General features: G+C 34.7%; 1 protein-coding gene across 1 annotated transcript; it reads right to left on the bottom strand.

Annotated features, from left to right (window-relative positions):
- Window positions 1–8,226: 8,226 nt before the first annotated feature.
- LOC125829475 (membrane-bound O-acyltransferase gup1) lies at window positions 8,227–18,434 on the bottom strand. The gene is made up of 19 exons (XM_049508689.1): window positions 18,177–18,434; window positions 18,034–18,089; window positions 17,738–17,916; window positions 17,598–17,646; window positions 16,032–16,132; window positions 15,859–15,923; window positions 14,162–14,232; window positions 13,145–13,204; window positions 12,932–13,045; window positions 12,395–12,519; window positions 12,255–12,306; window positions 10,019–10,081; window positions 9,768–9,877; window positions 9,596–9,688; window positions 9,425–9,506; window positions 9,224–9,301; window positions 8,553–8,628; window positions 8,429–8,478; window positions 8,227–8,294 (listed from the first exon to the last, which is right to left on the bottom strand). Exons 1-19 carry the CDS (start codon window positions 18,265–18,267, stop codon window positions 8,244–8,246), a joined length of 1,566 nt encoding a protein of 521 aa, XP_049364646.1. The 5' UTR covers window positions 18,268–18,434; the 3' UTR covers window positions 8,227–8,243.
- Between the last annotated feature and the right edge of the window lie 385 nt (window positions 18,435–18,819).

The following is an 18,819-nucleotide window of genomic DNA, read 5'->3' as shown; positions in this document are numbered from 1 at the left end:
AGATGGAACAGAATTGACAATCATTACTAATATGCAGAAGGTATTTTTGTTTTCTTTTTCATTTATTCATTTGTTTTCTTTTTCATTTATTCATTTATTTTCATTTTCATTTATTCATTAAGTTAGATCTCATGTTATTCTAAATGTTGTTGTTTAAATGGTCTTGACAAAGCTATTCAAGATCTTCTGCCAAATGGAGAACAAAAAATATGTGCAAGACATGTTCTAGCCAACTGGTCTAAGAATTGGAAAGGCATTGAAAGAAGAAATTATTTTTGGAGATGTGTCAAATCTACATATGAACAAGAATTGAAAAGAAATTTGGATCATATGGAGAAGTTAGGCATTAGAATATGTGATGACTTATTATGGTACAATATATAGAGGTGGTCTAAATTATACTTTAAGTTTTTCAGTTGTTGTAATAGTGTTGACAACAACATGGCTGAAAGCTTTAATTCATGGATTTTGGGGCCAAGACACAAAACTATCATCACAATGCTTGAAGAAATAAGGATCAAAGTGATGAGAAGAATAGGACAATTGAAGGAGTTCTGTGATACTTGGATAACAAACATATCTCCAATGGCCCTAAAGGTATTGACAGAGAACACAACAAAGTCAATGAACTGTAACCTTGAATGGAATGGTGAATATGGTTTTGAGGTTAAAGACAGTTGGGATAACACATTTGTTGTGAATCTAGGCAATCAAACATGTACTTGTAGATCTTGGATGCTAAGAGGTATACCTTGTTGTCATGTTATAGCTGCACTTCATTTTAGAAAATTGGAGCCCATTAACTATGTTGCATATTGGTATAGCAAGGAGACTTATCTCAAGGTTTATAGTCACTACATTCAACCAGTTACTAACATGAAAATGTGGCCACAGTCGGCCAACCCTTCTGTTATACCACCTGTTATAAAAACACTATTAGGAAGGCCTAGAAAGTGTAGGAGAAAGGAGCAGAATGAAAACAAAACAGGAAAATTGTCCAAGAGAGGTGTTGAGATGACCTGCAGTCTTTGTCATGCAAAGGGTCATAATAAGAGGGGTTGTCATTTGAATAACCAAGCTAATGCAGGCAAAGGAAGAAGAATGGGGAGAGGATGTGAGCCTAGTTCAACAAGGTCAAGTGTTGGTTCTTCTAGAGCACCAACTGAATCACAATCAAGCACAAAGAGAGGAAAAAGTCAACCAAGAAGATCTACAAAACAGGTAATGTTTATAGTTATTAATTTACATCTTAATCAGTCTGATCAACTTATGTTATAGGCTAGTGCTACTGGAAAGGGAAGAGGAACTGCAACTGGTAATGGAACAGGGATTGGTGTTGCTGCTGATAGTTCTGGTGCCACTGGAAGGGGAAGAGGAACTGGAACTGGTTTAGCTGGAAGGGGAAGAAGAACTAGTGTGGTTGCTACTGCTACTGCTACTGATGTTCCTGGTGCTACTGGAACAGGGAAGAGGCCAAGGTTGGAATGGGGATACTACATACACAGAGTGGTTTTACAATCCACAATGTAAGTTGTCTTAATTATTTACACACTGTTTAATTTTAACTTATGAAGCATCGAAGACAACATATTTTTGTAAATCTAGCCTGGAATGCCTATGAACTCTTCAATAGTGACTAGAAATCTTGGGCATCATAAACCAAGATCAGGCTTAAAATGGAAAGGAAGGGTTGTTGTAACTCAACAAGGTCTTCAAGAGATGAGAGAAAACAAAAGAATGAGAACAAGGTCCAATGCTGTTGAAGTTTGATATGGAGACTGCTTTAGTTTGATATTTTAGTTGTTTTTGGAACAATTATGCAGCTGTAACTGCATTAGTTTGATTTGTTTATTTTTGAAACAATTATGTTGCAGTTGTGATGCATTAGTTTGATCTATGTTTGTTTTTGAAACAATTATGCAGTTGTGACTGCATTAGTTTGATATTTTAGTTGTCTCTTTTTGAAACAATTATGCAGCCAGTTTTGCATTACTTTTATGTGTACAATTATGCAATTGTGACTGCAATTTAGCGAATGCAGTTGTAAATAAAACACAAACAAATACACAAACCACCAAATTACATTAAGAGAATAAGAAGAACTCATTACAAAAGAGTCTTGCACCTAATTTAGCGAATGCAGTTGTAAATAAAACACAAACAAATACACAAACCACCAAATTACATTAAGAGAATAAGAAGAACTCATTACAAAAGAGTCTTGCACCTAATTGGTTACAACATAAACAGTGCTACACTACACCAACATTAATTTCACTACATCAACAACTTAAGGTAACTTCATTGAACCTTTCTTCATATTTATCACCCAGAACCAATAGCTTATAGCTATAACCACAACACAACAACAAGCTACAACAAAAAAGAGCACATTCTGCCATGTTTTTCTCCATTTATTCTGCATCACTTTCATCTTCTCAACCTCTTGCAACATTTTCAATTTCATACCTAGACAATCATCATCTTGTTTGAAATCTCCCGGCTTGTCAACTTCTTCAGTAACCTCAACCAATTCAAATGCAGTGGCTGAGGTTTGAGAGGATTCTACTATATTCTCAAGCTCACCCAATTTCTGTATTAGTTTAGGAATCACAAATTTCGACATCGGATCAATATTTTCTTTATCCTTCCAACACCAAAAGTTGCAAGATTTAGGACCCTTCAATAATGAAAAAGGATGAAGGAATTAGTGGTTAATCAAATCTTAATCGGCTAAAAAAATTTAAACAAAAATGATCTTTACCCCATAATAAGGACATGACCAATATCTTCTTCCGAGTTATTTGAAGTCCAAGATGTTTTCAAACGCACCACAAGTCCATGATTACAATAAACTTTTTTCTTCGTAGTATAATCATCTTCTTCCATACAAAGATTTGTCAAATTAATTGATCGCATTGTGTGCTACAATTTTGTGCAAGAATTAACGAGAATCTGGAAAAAATCAAAAAATAAGAAAAAGGGAGGAAAGAAAAATCAAAATAATAGATGAAGAAGAATAGGTTTGAATCTTACATTTTGAAGAACAATTCCTTTAAGCATTCAACTTTTAGGTTTGAAGAGCTAAGATTTGAAAAAAATAATGAATTAGGTACCATTTTTTGGATGATTGGGTTGGTGAGGGAGAAGAGGTATTTAGGGTTCTTCAAAAGTGAAGATTGTTCTTCAAATGAATAATGGGTCGGATATTACCGTTGGAGGGGTAAATTTAATTTTTAAAAAATGTTAAAAGATGATGACTAACGCGTTGTTCTAAGTTGTAACAACACGCGCACAAGGTTGGTGTTCGGAGGGTTGAAAATAATTCACATAAAAGATGTTAGGGGGGTATATAAACACTTGTATAGTTTAAGTACTCAAATAAGTTTTCGTGCCAAGTTCAAGGGGGTTTTTATGTATTTTCCCAAAAAAATTACATAGTTGAACATGCATTTGCATTTTCATCACTGAACATAGTATATAACATGTTATCTCCACAATATCCAATAATCAAAGAATCTGTAATTTCTCTTGGATTTTGTTTCATCAATTGTTAATCCCCTTCTTTTTCTGACTCCCTTCTTCTTTAATCATCATTTCCACTTTCTTCCCTGTTTTTTTCTTAAACACTTTATCTGCATTTATTCTACTCTTTACTACCACTTTATGATTATTCATATCTGTCATGAATTCTTCAACTCCTTTGATTTTTTATATGATTTTGGCAATTTGTTTTTCACATCCTTGGCAATACATTGAAATTTTAAATTCTGCTTCCACAACTTCGTCTGATTTCTTTTACTTTTTTTCTCCCATTGCAAGTGATGAAAAATTGAGACCTTTAAAATCCAAAAGTCGGTTATCGCTTAACAAGATCTACTTTGGTTTCAAATGTAATCTTCTTACCTAGTAACATTAAAATAAAATAAAACTAAAGAACTTGCAGGTTCATAAAGACAACAAGAAGTGCTAAAAAAGACTACATGGAACAAGATTTTGGGATTTGAATAATTGAACAAGTGTGCTAAAGTATTGGCTAAAAAAATCAAGTAACTGATGCAAAAACAAGCTTGGGAAAGAACAATCATAGCATCAACAACACATCTACCTATGAATCCATACAGATGAAATCTTGACAATTTTGTAATGGAATTCATACAATAGTAAGTAAGGAAGGCTACCGATAAAAGCATGAGAGAACCCATGACCCATCCTGTTTTCTTGAAGCTGTAAGGAAGGCCAAGAACTTCAGCTCCAACTACTGCTATGAAAACATAGAACAAGTTTTGGAGAGAATTCCAGAAGACCAGATTTTCAGTTAAAACTTGAAGACGAACGAAATCGTATCACTTTGATGAAAACAAGACAAATGGTCGGTTGTAAGAGGTTGCAAGCCTATATAAAACTTCAAACATTTTCTTTGCTAATCTATCATGGACAATGCTGCATAATCCAAAGACGAACCCCTTTATTGCAGGTTTGAGGTTTCTTTCCAAAGTCTATTTTTGGTTGCACGTCAAAGTGCCAGTTTTGTCCGAGAGGACTATATGAACCTGCCCCAACTCCTCATTTAAGTTTAAAGTACGAGCTTGAGCAAGAGCGTCTCATCATCATACATACTGATATCCTGATTTATGAATAATGCATGTAGGACTTTCACGACTTCAATAAAGATATAGAGTGATATAGGAATTAAATAACCACACAAAATAAGTGCAGTGAGCAAATGCAGAAGGCCAGACGAGTTCAGGCTCACTTAGATCAGCTTGACTTTGAAGTGAAGTACAACAAAGGAAAATAAGGAACAAAGTACAACACAAAAGAAGAAGGAATATACTTATCCAAAATCCATTCATTTCACATTTCAGTATATACTGAGAAAAGGAGAAGCGAGAATCATGTACATCAATTGACAAAAGCAAATCAAATAAACACATGTACATACATCATTTGAGTTTATCACAAGTGACACCACATTCAAGTTTTTCCATAGATTCTAGTTACACAAAAGCTATTATCCTCGTGTCCGTCTTACGCCAATCATTTTAAATGTAGGACATAATCTAAGGTAGCAAAAAGTGACACTGCACTCAAATGTTTAAAGGTCTTCAATTAAGCAAAACTAGCAAAATTAACTTTCCACTTATCTTGAAGTCTACCATACTTAAAGTTTATCATTGATGATCATAAACATCATAGTTTGACGCTCAAATTCACCCATGCGTATAAATAATTCCATCATTTTGACGTCATCACAAAGAACCATTGTTGCTCTGTGGAGTACAACTCAAATATAGGGGATTCAATTATGAAATAAATTTGATCACGAAGATCAGATTGGTCACGATTTCCAATCTTGTCAATCAAGCCACCCATTCGTTTGTCTTGACTGTCAGTAAAGTTTTTTATAACCTCAATCATACCCTTAAGAAATGTCTCAGAATCATTCTCCGGGATCTTTTTTCTTTTCTTGCATTTCTCCTTTTCATTGACATTAGATGACCTTTTGGTATACATATGGGTAATATTGTCATTTTAACTATTTATTCATGTATTAGCTATACACGTATTAATTATTCCAGCTTCTACTCTGCATAAAAATACACAAATTTCCTCATAACTTATACATGTATTAGTTGTGCGAATTTCAAAAATTGTCAATCAAACGTCGTATTAATTTTATACATGAATAACTTTTTTCTTATCCACCTACCAAACACTGTATTAATTATATACGTGAACAACTTTTTTCTTATCCACCTACCAAAGATCGTATATACATGAATAACTTTTTTCTTATCCACCTACCAAACATCGTATAAGTTATATGAAGTTTAATACATGAATAAGACTTGTTTTATCCAGCTACCAAACGACCCTTATCGTTTGACTCTAAAAAGGGAAACCATGACAATAAAAAATGGACAGAAGGAGTATATTTTGTATATCTGGAATCTAACTTGTTCATCTGAAACCAGTGGATGATTAAGCGAGAAAAAATGGGAAAGGAGTTATATGCCATTATTTTGTGCCATTATATGGTTAATTATCATAATTTTCTCATACACAATGTAAGTTTTCATATGCCATTATTTTGTGCACATACTAGTCAACTTTGATCAAAATCTAAATGTTGAGCATGTTTTGTTTTATTTGTTCGATGAGCTTGACCGTGCTTCACACAGTCATATAAAGATATTAGTGAACCTATCTAGGAAACTGCACTTTGTATAGTTGGTAAGGGCCTTTTGCATCTTTGGGAAGCTCTTGAAATGTAGACACACATTGTTTGAAGAGGCATACTTAGCTAGGGTATCCGCAACTTGGTTGCCTCTCTAAAGCAATGTCTAGCAGTAGTGCAGTACTGTCGTGTTGTTACTGTTGCAGTTCACAGAAACTGTGTATGCCATTATTATATCTCCTTTATAATTTTTAATGATGCCTCCAATGCCAGCTTTGCCAGATTCATGAATGTAACTTCCATATGTGTTAAAGCTTTATATCTATTAATTATAGCTCGCTTTGTTTAAGAGGGATTAAAAATGATGGTGTATGATGTGTGTAGAAAAGCAACAGGTATATTAAATTTTGCGTGCTTTTTAGTCTTGTGTGTTGCTATTACTTGCTAGATCCATTTTTCTTACCAAAGTCGTGAGAGTGTCAATTTTTTTGTTGCACCACGAACAGCTAGCTAGCGTCTACCTCTCAAGAGGTTGGTTGACAAAGCATGGAGTCATTACTCCTCTCTCTGGTCTGGTGCCCACAGATGGTCTGTATTCATTCGTTGTGTAGGCTAGACCTGGAAACCTCCTTCCAGGTACACAGGTTGTGTCTATTTGTGGCGCTGAATCACAAGACGAGTTGGAAATTCTACAAGACTGTACTTGTCTTGGAACATCCTGTAAGGCAAGTTGGAAATCCGACGAGTTTGAATGTGCAAATTGGAACTTCTGGTAAGAAATTCAACACAAAAATCTTCAATATATATGTATTGTGGGAAAAGATTAGACAAGTACATTTATAAATATATGACTTCCTTTTATAGCTAGTTATTGAGCTCCATTCCTCCTGTAGTAATTTCATAAATCCGATGTCTTTTTATAAATAATATTTCTGCTCCCTATTTAAGAATTCTCTTGCTGTGATCGTTTTTCTTTTTACTAATTGAAAGTTTGAATTTGGAGTTATTGTTTCCTCGTATTTACTGGTGAGCGTTTGCTAAAATTCAGGAAAAATTCTTTCAAGTTGCTGCATAATATATGGACGCAGGACAATGCTTAAAAGATTGCTGAATGTGAAGGAAGGTTAACTATATATGCTGACCATCCTAGTGCATATTTTCATTATTCTCAAGATTTTATCCTTTGACATTCTATATATGTTGGTTTTACGTACTGTCCAAGGATCTATATTGACTTCTCTAACAGGGTCACGCTAGTTTTACAGGCCAAGGATCTGTATTGACTTCTCTATTGAGACTTGTTGCAGTAGGAGAGACTAGAGGTGTATCTGAGATGGATGTACTTTGGATTGAAGATGTTAATGACTTATATATAGACGACCTAGACAATGCACGATAATTGGGCTCAAGATAGCTAGCAAGAATATCAGAGATCACAAATATCATGGTAAATTTGTGCTATCACTCAAACCTTGCTTCAGCTCATCATCTTCATCTTGTGCAGGAAAAAACAGGCATGTTTTCTTTCAATATGGGGAGAGGAAATTCACGAAACCACTCATGGTTCAATGCAGTTATTCTCTTGTCTGGATCATAAGTTAGAACAAACCAACCCAGCCTTGTTAGTTTCTATATTTGACAACAACTACTTTATACCAACTTAAAAGCGGTTATACACATTATTATGCACATTAGGTGAACATGTCATGTTTAGCCTTCACAAGGCCACACTTTCAGATGCAAATCAAGCTTCATATGCTTGATTCTGACCTTTTGCCCAAAGCAAGTATACTTCTATTATTATACCAAATCCAACTACAAAGTAACCTTCCAAATGGGCCCATAGTCAACTGCAACTAGTATGGGATAAAAATAAATAGAAATAAAAAACTCTTAACTAGTTTGGGATAGAGGTGTAGTTGGTTGAGGGATTAATTCAAGGTGAAAATGAATTCCTCAAAAATGACAAAGTACTATCTACTGATGGGGTCCTCTCATGAGATGCTAATGGATTTTGTATCATGTTGTTTCTGTTCTGTTTGCCTAGGAATGAACCTGTGTATCATCTGCTGTGGATGTGTTTTTTCTTGGCATCAGAGATATGAAACATGAGCTGCATTATCAGATTCAGATCATGATTAATACGCACCGAGGATTCAAAACTACACTGCACTCTCAAATTCAAATCATAATCAACATGCATTGAGAAATTCAAAAGTAAATCATTGGATATATCTGGAGAGTCACCTTAGTTCCAACGTAAAACGTAATAAACATGCCACCAAGAGTAGGTAGTCCTGAAAAAAAGGAAAATTTCATCATTCTAGTGGTAATGTGAATGTCCAGGAAAAAATTATAAACCATACAGTACCTTCTTTCTGGAGAAATTTAGAGAGCAACCAATTGATCCCCGATGATCCAATGACAAAACCAACAAGATTGGCAACCTTATACAAGAAAAAGAAAGTTTGTTATTAAGAATTGAATCTAGCATCTTCAGCCTCAAGTGTTCCTAATTGTATTCAGTAACACGTAGTCCAATGGAATTGCAAAAACAGGTGTCACGTTCAACTGCTTTATTCTCCCACGATGGAATGGTCAATCTAAAGTTTGAATTATCTCATCCCACTTTCCAGAAGGTAACATGCATCTTTGTTGATAGGCATTCCATACTAGAACAGCATGCACTTTATGCACAATAATCTTGTGATCATATGTGGGCACAAGACAAAAAATGACGTAACAACATCTTCAGCTATTCAATTGATTATACGCAGCAAAATCCAAAAAGTTTATCTGTCCTGTTTCTTTTATTTAGTCTATTTTGAATTATCCATTGAAAAACTTGATCATTCTGAAGCAGTAGTGTTTCTTCTGTTTTTTTCTTTCTGTCATACATCAAGTTGACCTTCTTTTAGTACTTTAGAAACCTTAACTTACTATTAACTTGGTTAAATACATAATACATAATACAACGATAGGATAACTTTAGTATGATAAATGCATAAAGACAAGCAATCCATCATTTTCTTAGCAGCATACCATGAGACAAGTGATGGTGACAGCCCCGGCAACAGCACTAAGTTCACGATACAGAAACTTCCCAACAGAACTTTCCACCTAGTCAGTACAATTAGATCAGTAACATGACACAACAACAAAAGATAATTTACTTGTTGGGAAAAACTATTCAGTTAACTGTATAAAAGGAAAGGAGTTGAATTAACACTCAAATGGAAGTACCTTCAAAGTATTTGTTGTTGACTTCACAATCATTTCTGGTATAAAGAATATGCAGGTCAACCATGCCCAAGAAAGAAGTTTCCTGAAGCCAAATGACCAACAAGTACCCAAATAAAGACAAAGTTTGATACTGTAGTACAAATGGAGGTTGATGAAATTCAGGAGCAGTACCACTCTAGATCATGCCATACAGCAACAAATGTGAAGATAACCCACACATTTAACAGCTTCATCTGAGTACCCCCAAGAGGAATATACATATATCTAAATGTAGAGACATCACATAAAAATTTTGGGTCAGTGCAGGATCACACAGATAAAGCTAGATGAGTTGAGAAAGCACCTAACAAGCCATTTGTTAAACGAGGCATGCCAATTTCTCCAAAAACTTTCCAAGTTGTAGCAATTATTTATACATCTAGGCATATTCTCAGGAGCCTCAATACCATTGATCTACAAACAAATACATATTAACAAGCTAAGAAACCCAAACAAATAAAGCATCATCCTCCAAAATAAAGAGAAGCAAAAGGAGTATAAGCTACAGAAAGTAATAAAAGTAATGGAGAAAAAGCACAATTTCAACAAAATTACCAGTGACCAGAAGCGAAAGTAGCGCCAAAGCAGAAAAAACTTGAGCCACATGAAGTTCAATACCTGCTTTGTCATGAAATCATTACATGAATCGTACATCCTATTTTCTGGAAACCAGCGATCCAAAGGATCATCTTATATCAAGGAGATGCAATAAATGGCAAAGAGTGGCATGCCTTGGCACTTTAATGGCATAACATAAAAGTTGTGTGAGATGGATGTTGTCTGAATTACAGAGACTCATTGAGCGGATAACACTTATTCAAACAAACATTGGCAAAGCATTTGAACATACAGGATCTGAACTGTAAAAATCAATGAAGTAACACATCACAAATTGAAGTTCTACGTATCATGAGTGAGAGTAAGTCTATTCTTTCAGAGTATTACCACTCAATAGAGACTTTTTCCTCACTTCAAGAGGGAACTGTCACTAACTTCTCCATATGTACGAGAAATAGTTTGAAGTGTTTTCATTTACGTTTTTCTCTATGAATATTGTGAGAAATATAGGAAAAGAATATCATTGAATTGTTGTTGTTTACATTATTACATTGAGACCCTATTTATAGACCCTAGAATACAATCCTTTACCAAGTAGGATACTATTTAGTATTCCTATTCCTATTCTAATAGGATTGTATAAACCTATTCTTATTCTTATAGGATTGTATAAACCTATTCCTATTCTAATAGGATTGTATAAACCTATTCATATTCTAACACTCCCCCTCAAGCTAGTGCATACAATTCATGTACCTAGCTTGTTACAAATGTAATTAACACGAGGACCGATGAGGGGCTTGGTGAGACATCTGCGAGTTGATCACTCGACTTCACAAAATTGACAATAAATTTCAATGTGCTTGATCTTCTCATGAAATACTGAATTTGATGCATAATGTTGATAAAACACAGAGTGATAAAATTACAGTGTTGGAACTTCCCAAACCAAGCTTGCAAAGACTGTTTCAGACCATAGAGTGACTTACGTAATCAACATACAAGGCTACTAAACTCCCCCTGAGCAACAAAATTAGGTGGTTGCTCCATATAGACTTCTTCACAATGCAGTGAACATTGTAAGTGCTCAAAATCTAGTATAAAGTACATGGTTCATGTTGGAATCAATAGATAGTCGATATTAAACAAGTCACCGAAAAACTGCCTGAAACATGCTCATATGCCGGAGTATTAGATTTGATGGGTAAAAGTGGTCACAATCTAAGAAATAAAATTATATGGGTAGGGTCGGAATGATGTCACGACCCAACTAGAAAATAGAAATTATATTGGATAGTTTGAATTGATGGAACGACCCCACTGAAAAAGAGAAATAATATGGGTAGGGTCGGAATGATGGCACGACCCTACTGAAAAAGAAACGGGTAGGGTTGGAATGATGGCACAACCCTATGCAAATCAGATTTAAGGAGTCACCGAAAAGATGAATGGAACTATGCAAATCAAATCTGAGGAGTCATTGAAAAGACACATGATGCTATGCAACTCAGATATGAGAAAGTAGTTCGGAAAAATCCACGGTACTACACAAATTAAATATGAAAAGTAGTCCGGAGAGATGCACGGTGCTACGCAAATCAAATATGCAAAAAAAGGTAGTCACCGAAAGGATGGCATGGTGCTATACAAATTATATATGAAAAAGGAGTCATTGGAATGATGGCACAGTGCTACACAAACTAGATATGAAAAAGTAGTCACCAGAATGATGGCACGGTGCTACACAAATTAAATATGAAAAAGCAGTCACCGGAATGATGCATGGTGACCCAACTTTTGCTAACATAATCATTGGCTAGACGGGCAGCATATATGGGTGCCACCCGCCGGCAGCGGAAGCTCTTTAATTCTCTACCAAGTTCGTAGAGGCTCTGATACCATGTGAGAAATATAGGAAAAGAATATTATTGAATTGTTGTTGTTTACATTATTACATTGAGACCCTATTTATAGACCCTAGAATACAATCCTTTACCAAGTAGGATACTATTTAGTATTCCTATTCCTATTCTAATAGAATTGTATAAACCTATTATTATTCTTATAGGATTGTATAAACCTATTCCTATTCTAATAGGATTGTATAAACCTATTCCTATTCTAATAGGATTGTATAAACCTATTCATATTCTAACAAATATAAACAGAATAAGCACTTACTAAGGCAGTCGAAGACTTAAGTAGCTCAAAAATTCTAAATACAAACACTTACTCCATACCCGATGATGAAGATGTCCAAAGGAGATAAATATTTCCATGTGCCACTGCAAATTTACAGATAAATCAGTCACCCAGAATAACATCATAGCTTAGTTTAAAGCAATCAGAGTGGTCTGAATTACATAACCTCACCTAATGGCAAATGCATTGTAGTAAAAGAAATGTGTCATTGATTCCATAAGCATCAGGCTAAAAACCCAACGAAGTCCATACCACACCACTTTTTTCAATGAATGCGTCTTCTGGGGAGTATCAAGCTGCAATGACAAGACATCAAGTAACAATGGCATTTGTGGACAGTTGTGCTCTTTATAAAAGAAGGTTATAGTGCTGGAACAAAACAAGTGGCTGATTCAAAATTTTACTCAACATTGCTCTGAGGCAAGCAGGTATTGGACAAATATCACAGACAGTAAGAAGTAAGAACAGATTCAAGATTTAGCAGAAAAGACCATGACTGTAATCACAATATGTCAATAGTTCTTATCAGTCCCGCCTTCTGCTATATCTCACTGATGAGAACTACCAATGACGCTTAATATAGAGGAGAATGAAGACGATGCAGTCGACAGCATTTTTGCACGTATTGTTAACACCGTAGAAGAGTATCTTCAGCACAAGTATAAAGATATAAACAAGGAAAAAATATAACTACAGAATCATGATTACCTGTGAAGCAAATGCGTTGAAGCTAACAATTGGTCCAGCAATATATAGAGGTGCATAAATCAGATAACACAAGTATATAGTGAAGGAGAATTTGCCATTCTCAAGACTTCTCTCCTGCCAAAGGAGGAGGAGGAATGTAAGAAGATGGCTCCATAAGAAGTTTGTAGAGATGTGACCAAATATTTGAATCCAGAATTTGAATCACTAACTAACCTGCAATAGCTGGTAGCATGTTCTACCTGAAGAACAATTACTGCAGCGTTGGATGTGCTTCTGCAATTACCACAAGTACTAAATATCACAAGAGATGAACAAGATCTTTTTTGTTTGGCGATCACTTGCATGAAGTGGTAATCTTGCTATAGAGCAATTAAGAGAATGAACTAAACACCGAGAATCAATTACCAGATTTCATTACTTCACTTGACATGAGTATTTATGAAGAGGTGCTTTCGGAATAAAGATTCTTCAATAAATAATGTCCAAGGATGCTACTAAAGGAAAACATGATTCTTTAGCAACAAGGACATAAAGAAGTTATAGCATTTTCAGTAGATACCTTAGCATCTTTGTATTGTCAAGTGATACCTGAATTAAAGTTTCTCAGATCAGCAATTGCTAGTATTACTTGCCATAAGTTAGCACATATGAGTTCTTTTAAGAATGCATGTCAAGCATACAGTAAGTTTGTGGTGTCTTTATTACTTATCAGAGTGTAAAGTACAGCTGGAGAAGGATTCATATGATGGTTCTGTAAAGTACATTCGACCAAAGAAAATGACTTCCTTTCCTGTATCAAATTATATATAGAGTGTCCAAGCAAAGTACCAAAAAGAAATCCTGATTCCCAAAGGCATCTAGAATGATCAGCTGAAAGATGTTCCGAGAACAAAATGCAACCAGCTAAACTGACAAGGTACTATCCTACATTTTTGTACATATGAATTAGCCAGAGATTGACTCCAATCTAAATGATTAATGAGATCTAGCTATACCATTTCAAGGTAGAAAGGTATTGTCAATAGTCTAAATCTTGCAACCTGATGGTAAGAACAGCTTTTCATTTATGAGAATCAACAGATGTTGGCCCATGAAAGAATGCCTTTGATAGGAGAAAAGTCTCAGAATTAAAAAAAGGTTGGTTTCAAGCACAAGTGAGTTTAGCCAAAGTGGAGGAGATCTATAAGGTTGTTATCAAAAAGATTAAAATAGTTCAGGTAGCAAACTAACCTCTTTGTCAAACCGATTCGAGTAATTTGCCCAATGGTAGTCATATCCAAAGCTAATCATTCGCAGGATAACTGAAAAAGATAGATTTTGGTTAAAGAGCATAGGACATTCACTTGCTTTGTTCTCATGGTTGCAGTTGTAAGCAACAGGTAAAAAGTTCTAGTGTTTAGTAGAAGAAAACAAACTTAAACTTGTTTCCGCCAAAAAAAATCAGATTTCAGTATGGACGTATGATCAACATCAACTTTGTCTTCAGAAGAGTGAGCATTCAAAGCACCTTGGTTTCTAAAGTAAAGCATATATGAGGTCCATCCTTTGGTAATTAACAAGGCAAAATCTTAAAATTCTGTCGAAGTAACAAAAAATTCCACTTTGGCAGGCAATGAGATGTTGAGCCACTAGCTCCAATGTGGGTAGGGGGCTGGGGGCCCTGTGGAAGGAGAAGAATAGGCGAGGTTTATGATGGTGTAGATATTGATTTGCTCATATGAGGTATAGTTTCTAATTTCATTTTAGCGCCATCCGCAAGGTCCCACTTTATAATGAAGATTGGGTGTACTTTGTAAAGATTAAAGAATCATATTTTACTGTAGGTTCTCTATCTTTTGGTACATAACTTGTATGTGAGGATTCCTATTATTATTAAAAACTTTATCATTATATTTCAGTGACATAAAGTTGCAACCAAGAGAACTGTGTAGCACAGATACTTCTAAAATGTAGTTTATTCATGTAAAAGATGATGATGATTGATAATGTGTTCAACAAACCATAACTAAGTTGTACTTTTCTCATTATTTTACTGTCATATTTGTCTCTTATCATGATATGCATTAGTGACCTAGTATTTCCTTTTTGGGCTCTAGTTAGTGACCACAATTGATCAAGATCTGACTTTTTGGCTATGTTGCTCAGACTCTCCGAAAATGCAACCAGACCCGTGTTGGATTCTCAAAATATCACTACATTTGGAGAATCCAACACGCAGCCGTTGACATTTTTGGAAAGTCGGAGCAACATAGCTTTTTGGTGTACCCATGAGGTAGATGATTGCGTTTATTTTTGGGGAGAACCATAATTTGGTATCGGTTACTCTACTTTTTTGGTATACCACTTGTATATGGGGTTTTCCCCATCATTAATTTCTCTTACTCCATCAAAAAATTAAGAAGATCTTGACTCTTTATAATGTTTAAACACAAGTGGGCCAAAATATTGATATGAAGTAACCTTTTTAATGAATTTGTACTTCAACTTTTTTTCCAATAACCAAGAGATCCCCAAGGTCCTGTGGGGCATGGTTTGGGCTTGCCCCTCTACTCTTCTCCACTTAAATACCAAGTTTTGTTTCATGCAAGGTTCGAACCCATGATGTATGTGCCCATGTATCACACTTCACAGGCTGCGCTCTTACAACTAGATCAATGCCCTGGGGAGAATGAATTTTTACTTCTACTAAAACAAGATAGGATTCATTCATAAAAGCTTCTCCTTCCCTAGTACATTTCTTAGTGAATACCATACCAACACATAGATTCCCAAAATTCCACAAAAAATTATCTCTTTTATAAAAATGGGCAATTTTTTAGTCAACCCATTGATAGTTTATACTGAAAAAAGGAATGAAACTAATAAGATTGGAATAAGACTCAAGGATTCAGCCAAGTTGAATCCCCATTAAAAGACAGATTCTTTACCAAAATTGAAGCAGATGTGCCACCTAAAAGTGCCACGGTAATTGTCCAAATATGCCCAATTTTGCCTACAACACAGACATAGAATCATGAAAACATTTGCTTGAATAACGAATAAGAAATAGAAAATTTTGTCACAATAGAATGCAACCTACAATTGATGAAATACAACTTACCCAAAAAGAGAAAATGGATACCCTTCATAAACACGGTTACATATGAGGAATGTAAGATTAAAGATCCAAAGCAGAAAAACAAATTTTGTTCTCCCGCATATCTGCAGATACAGAATCATGTAAAAAGACCAGAATCACAAAATTCTTTGGTTATGGAGGACCATTTAGATGGAATGTGAACAATGTTGGCATACACAATACAGAAAATACATCTGTAAGAATGACATTTTACCCATTAAAGTGGGAAAGAGACAGGAGCACAGAATAAACCTCTGCATACAGCACTCCAAATAACATAAACATCTTCTTCATTATGAAAGCCTAAATTTAGCTTTATATATTCAATATAAAAGTAGTGGCATAACCATCTTACATTTTCCGTATCAAGATAAGATATGATAGTCAACTACCTCTCGTGAAAAGCTAAACCCAATCCAACCAAACAAAGTTAACCAGATTCCTGATTTTAGAGAAGTTCCCATAATTTTATCTCCCCCTACTAAAATGAGAATTCACCTTCCTAACAATGTTAAGTTTACCTGAAACCAAAGTTAGATAATCTATTGCATGTTCTGAAGTCACATAAGGCCCACTTGATAAGCTTATGAGCGCTAAGGTTTCCCCAAATTATTTTACAACAGCAAATGCAATTCACATTTTCTTTCATTAACCATTTAAATATTCATCTCAATAATTGGCCAACACCAATGCATATTCGTGGCTGGAGCAAGTAATGGTTTTACAAATTTATAGAGTGTAGCTGCAATGCCACATTCTATACATCATTCAATATCAACATTTGACTTGACCTCCTTTGTACGTACATAAAACTATACCCTCCCTACAAATATCTCCATCAAATTAATCCGTATATTGTTAAGCTGATCCACTAAAGAGATATCAGCTAACCTTGACACAGTGAAGCTCTCAAGAAAAAATACTAACACGGCATAACATTCCAGATCATTGAATGCAACAGAACTTCAATGATCACTTCAATAATTAAATCAAGCGACTGGAGCAGTTAACAACAAGAGCACGGACACCCGGAGAGTAGGAAAATACATAGAACTTTATTACCCCTTAACCGCCTGATTAGTACTCTTGTTGTGTCAATTGTCTGAACTAAGAAATTGACCAAACAAGATTTCCTCTAGCGCAGCCTAGTCCTCTTATTTCCTTACCTTCTCTCCAGTTTTTTGTTTTTTATCCCCTTAATTCATGAGGTGGCAAAGTAGTTGGAGGAATTGGGTTTCGGAGAAACTATTCAGCATATATACATATTTCTAGCAACAAATGAAAACATCAGCAGTTAAATTCCAAATATCTTAGAGCAACTGTGTTTGAAACCAAACATGTCATTAATGATCCGTTCATTCTACAAGTCTTAGATACAATAAAACATGCCACTTGTAATGCTCTGACCAAGCCGACAATTAGAATAGAAAAGGTAAGATTGCACACAAGCTACTGCATGATGTTCGAAATTTCATGGCATATTCTTACAAAAGGACTGCAAAAGTAAACAAAAATAAGAACACAACTAAAAAGTTCTATCATACCAACCTTTACTAGGAGAAAATTAGCTGAAGCTATAGACAAGATGTATAAGACGCTGCAGCCAAAACAAAGAGTTACTAACGACCCAGAGCTCCATAATTGAAAAACAAAATACTTTCAACTTCTAAAATAACGAAAGAGCATACCAAGCTCCATGGAGATATGTCAAATAAACCAAAGAAACCATCAGCCAAACAACCGACATTCCCTTTGCTTTTAGACCATATTTTCTACATGAGGTAGCTACTAGAGTGAAGATACCAAACACTAACGTAAGAATCATCAAATTTCCCCGAAAATTTCTCCACTGAGCATCAGATACATCCTAATAACAACCAAATGTTGCAGATTAACAGAGACAGATGCAAATATAATGGTATTGAACCAAAAAAAAAAAGAGAAGGGTTTCATATAAATTGGGTATTGAACAATTTAAGCATACATTGAATCGATGAAAGATCCAACCAGATCGAAGTCCATAAAGTTTGGCGTAATGATCTGCAAATATGTTACAAGTTAAGAAACAACCCTTAAATTAGAAAGCATAAACACATATAGACATGGGTATAGAGAGAAGAAGAATACCGCGGGCAATTTGAAGAGATCGATGAATAATGAAAAGGTAAAATGAAAGGGCATAGACAATGAGAAGAGTAAGCTCCACCGAGCTTGTCATGGCGACTTCACACACTCAACAATGGCGATGAACTTGTTTGTTGTTGAAGTGGAAAACTCATTCACACATTTTGACAAACAGTTAACTGCCTACAAAATTCATATCAAATGACCAAATGGCGTTGAAAGTAGGAACAATGCGGTGTTCAGATGAATTTGATGAGTATTTGGCTCCAGTTAAACTGATATTGACAAAAAAAAAAAAAACATTTCTTTTCAGAAATCAAAATAAAAAGAAATTCGATTAACTTGTTACATTTAAATTTAAACTTTATACAAAGCACTAAAAAAATAACGATTAACAAGACTATTTAGTATTTACTATACTATTTTTATTAAATGATGTTTAATATTAAATTTTAAAAAATAAGTAATTAATATTAAAATAAATAAAATTATTTTTTCGTAAAAAATAAAAATATAGATAGATAAAAATGAACATAAATATTATTCTTAGTAGTAATTATTTTCTTGAAAATATATTGAATAAAATCTTCTAAAGATGTTTTACTTCAACTGATTGGTTTACTTCATTCTTCCAAGGTTGTCTTAT

The sequence above is a fragment of the Solanum verrucosum genome, unplaced genomic scaffold (genome assembly GCF_900185275.1).
Source record: "Solanum verrucosum unplaced genomic scaffold, falcon-dt-bn FXZP01000031.1, whole genome shotgun sequence".
Taxonomy (NCBI): Eukaryota; Viridiplantae; Streptophyta; class Magnoliopsida; order Solanales; family Solanaceae; genus Solanum; species Solanum verrucosum.
This window is presented reverse-complemented; position numbering and strand designations above follow the sequence as displayed.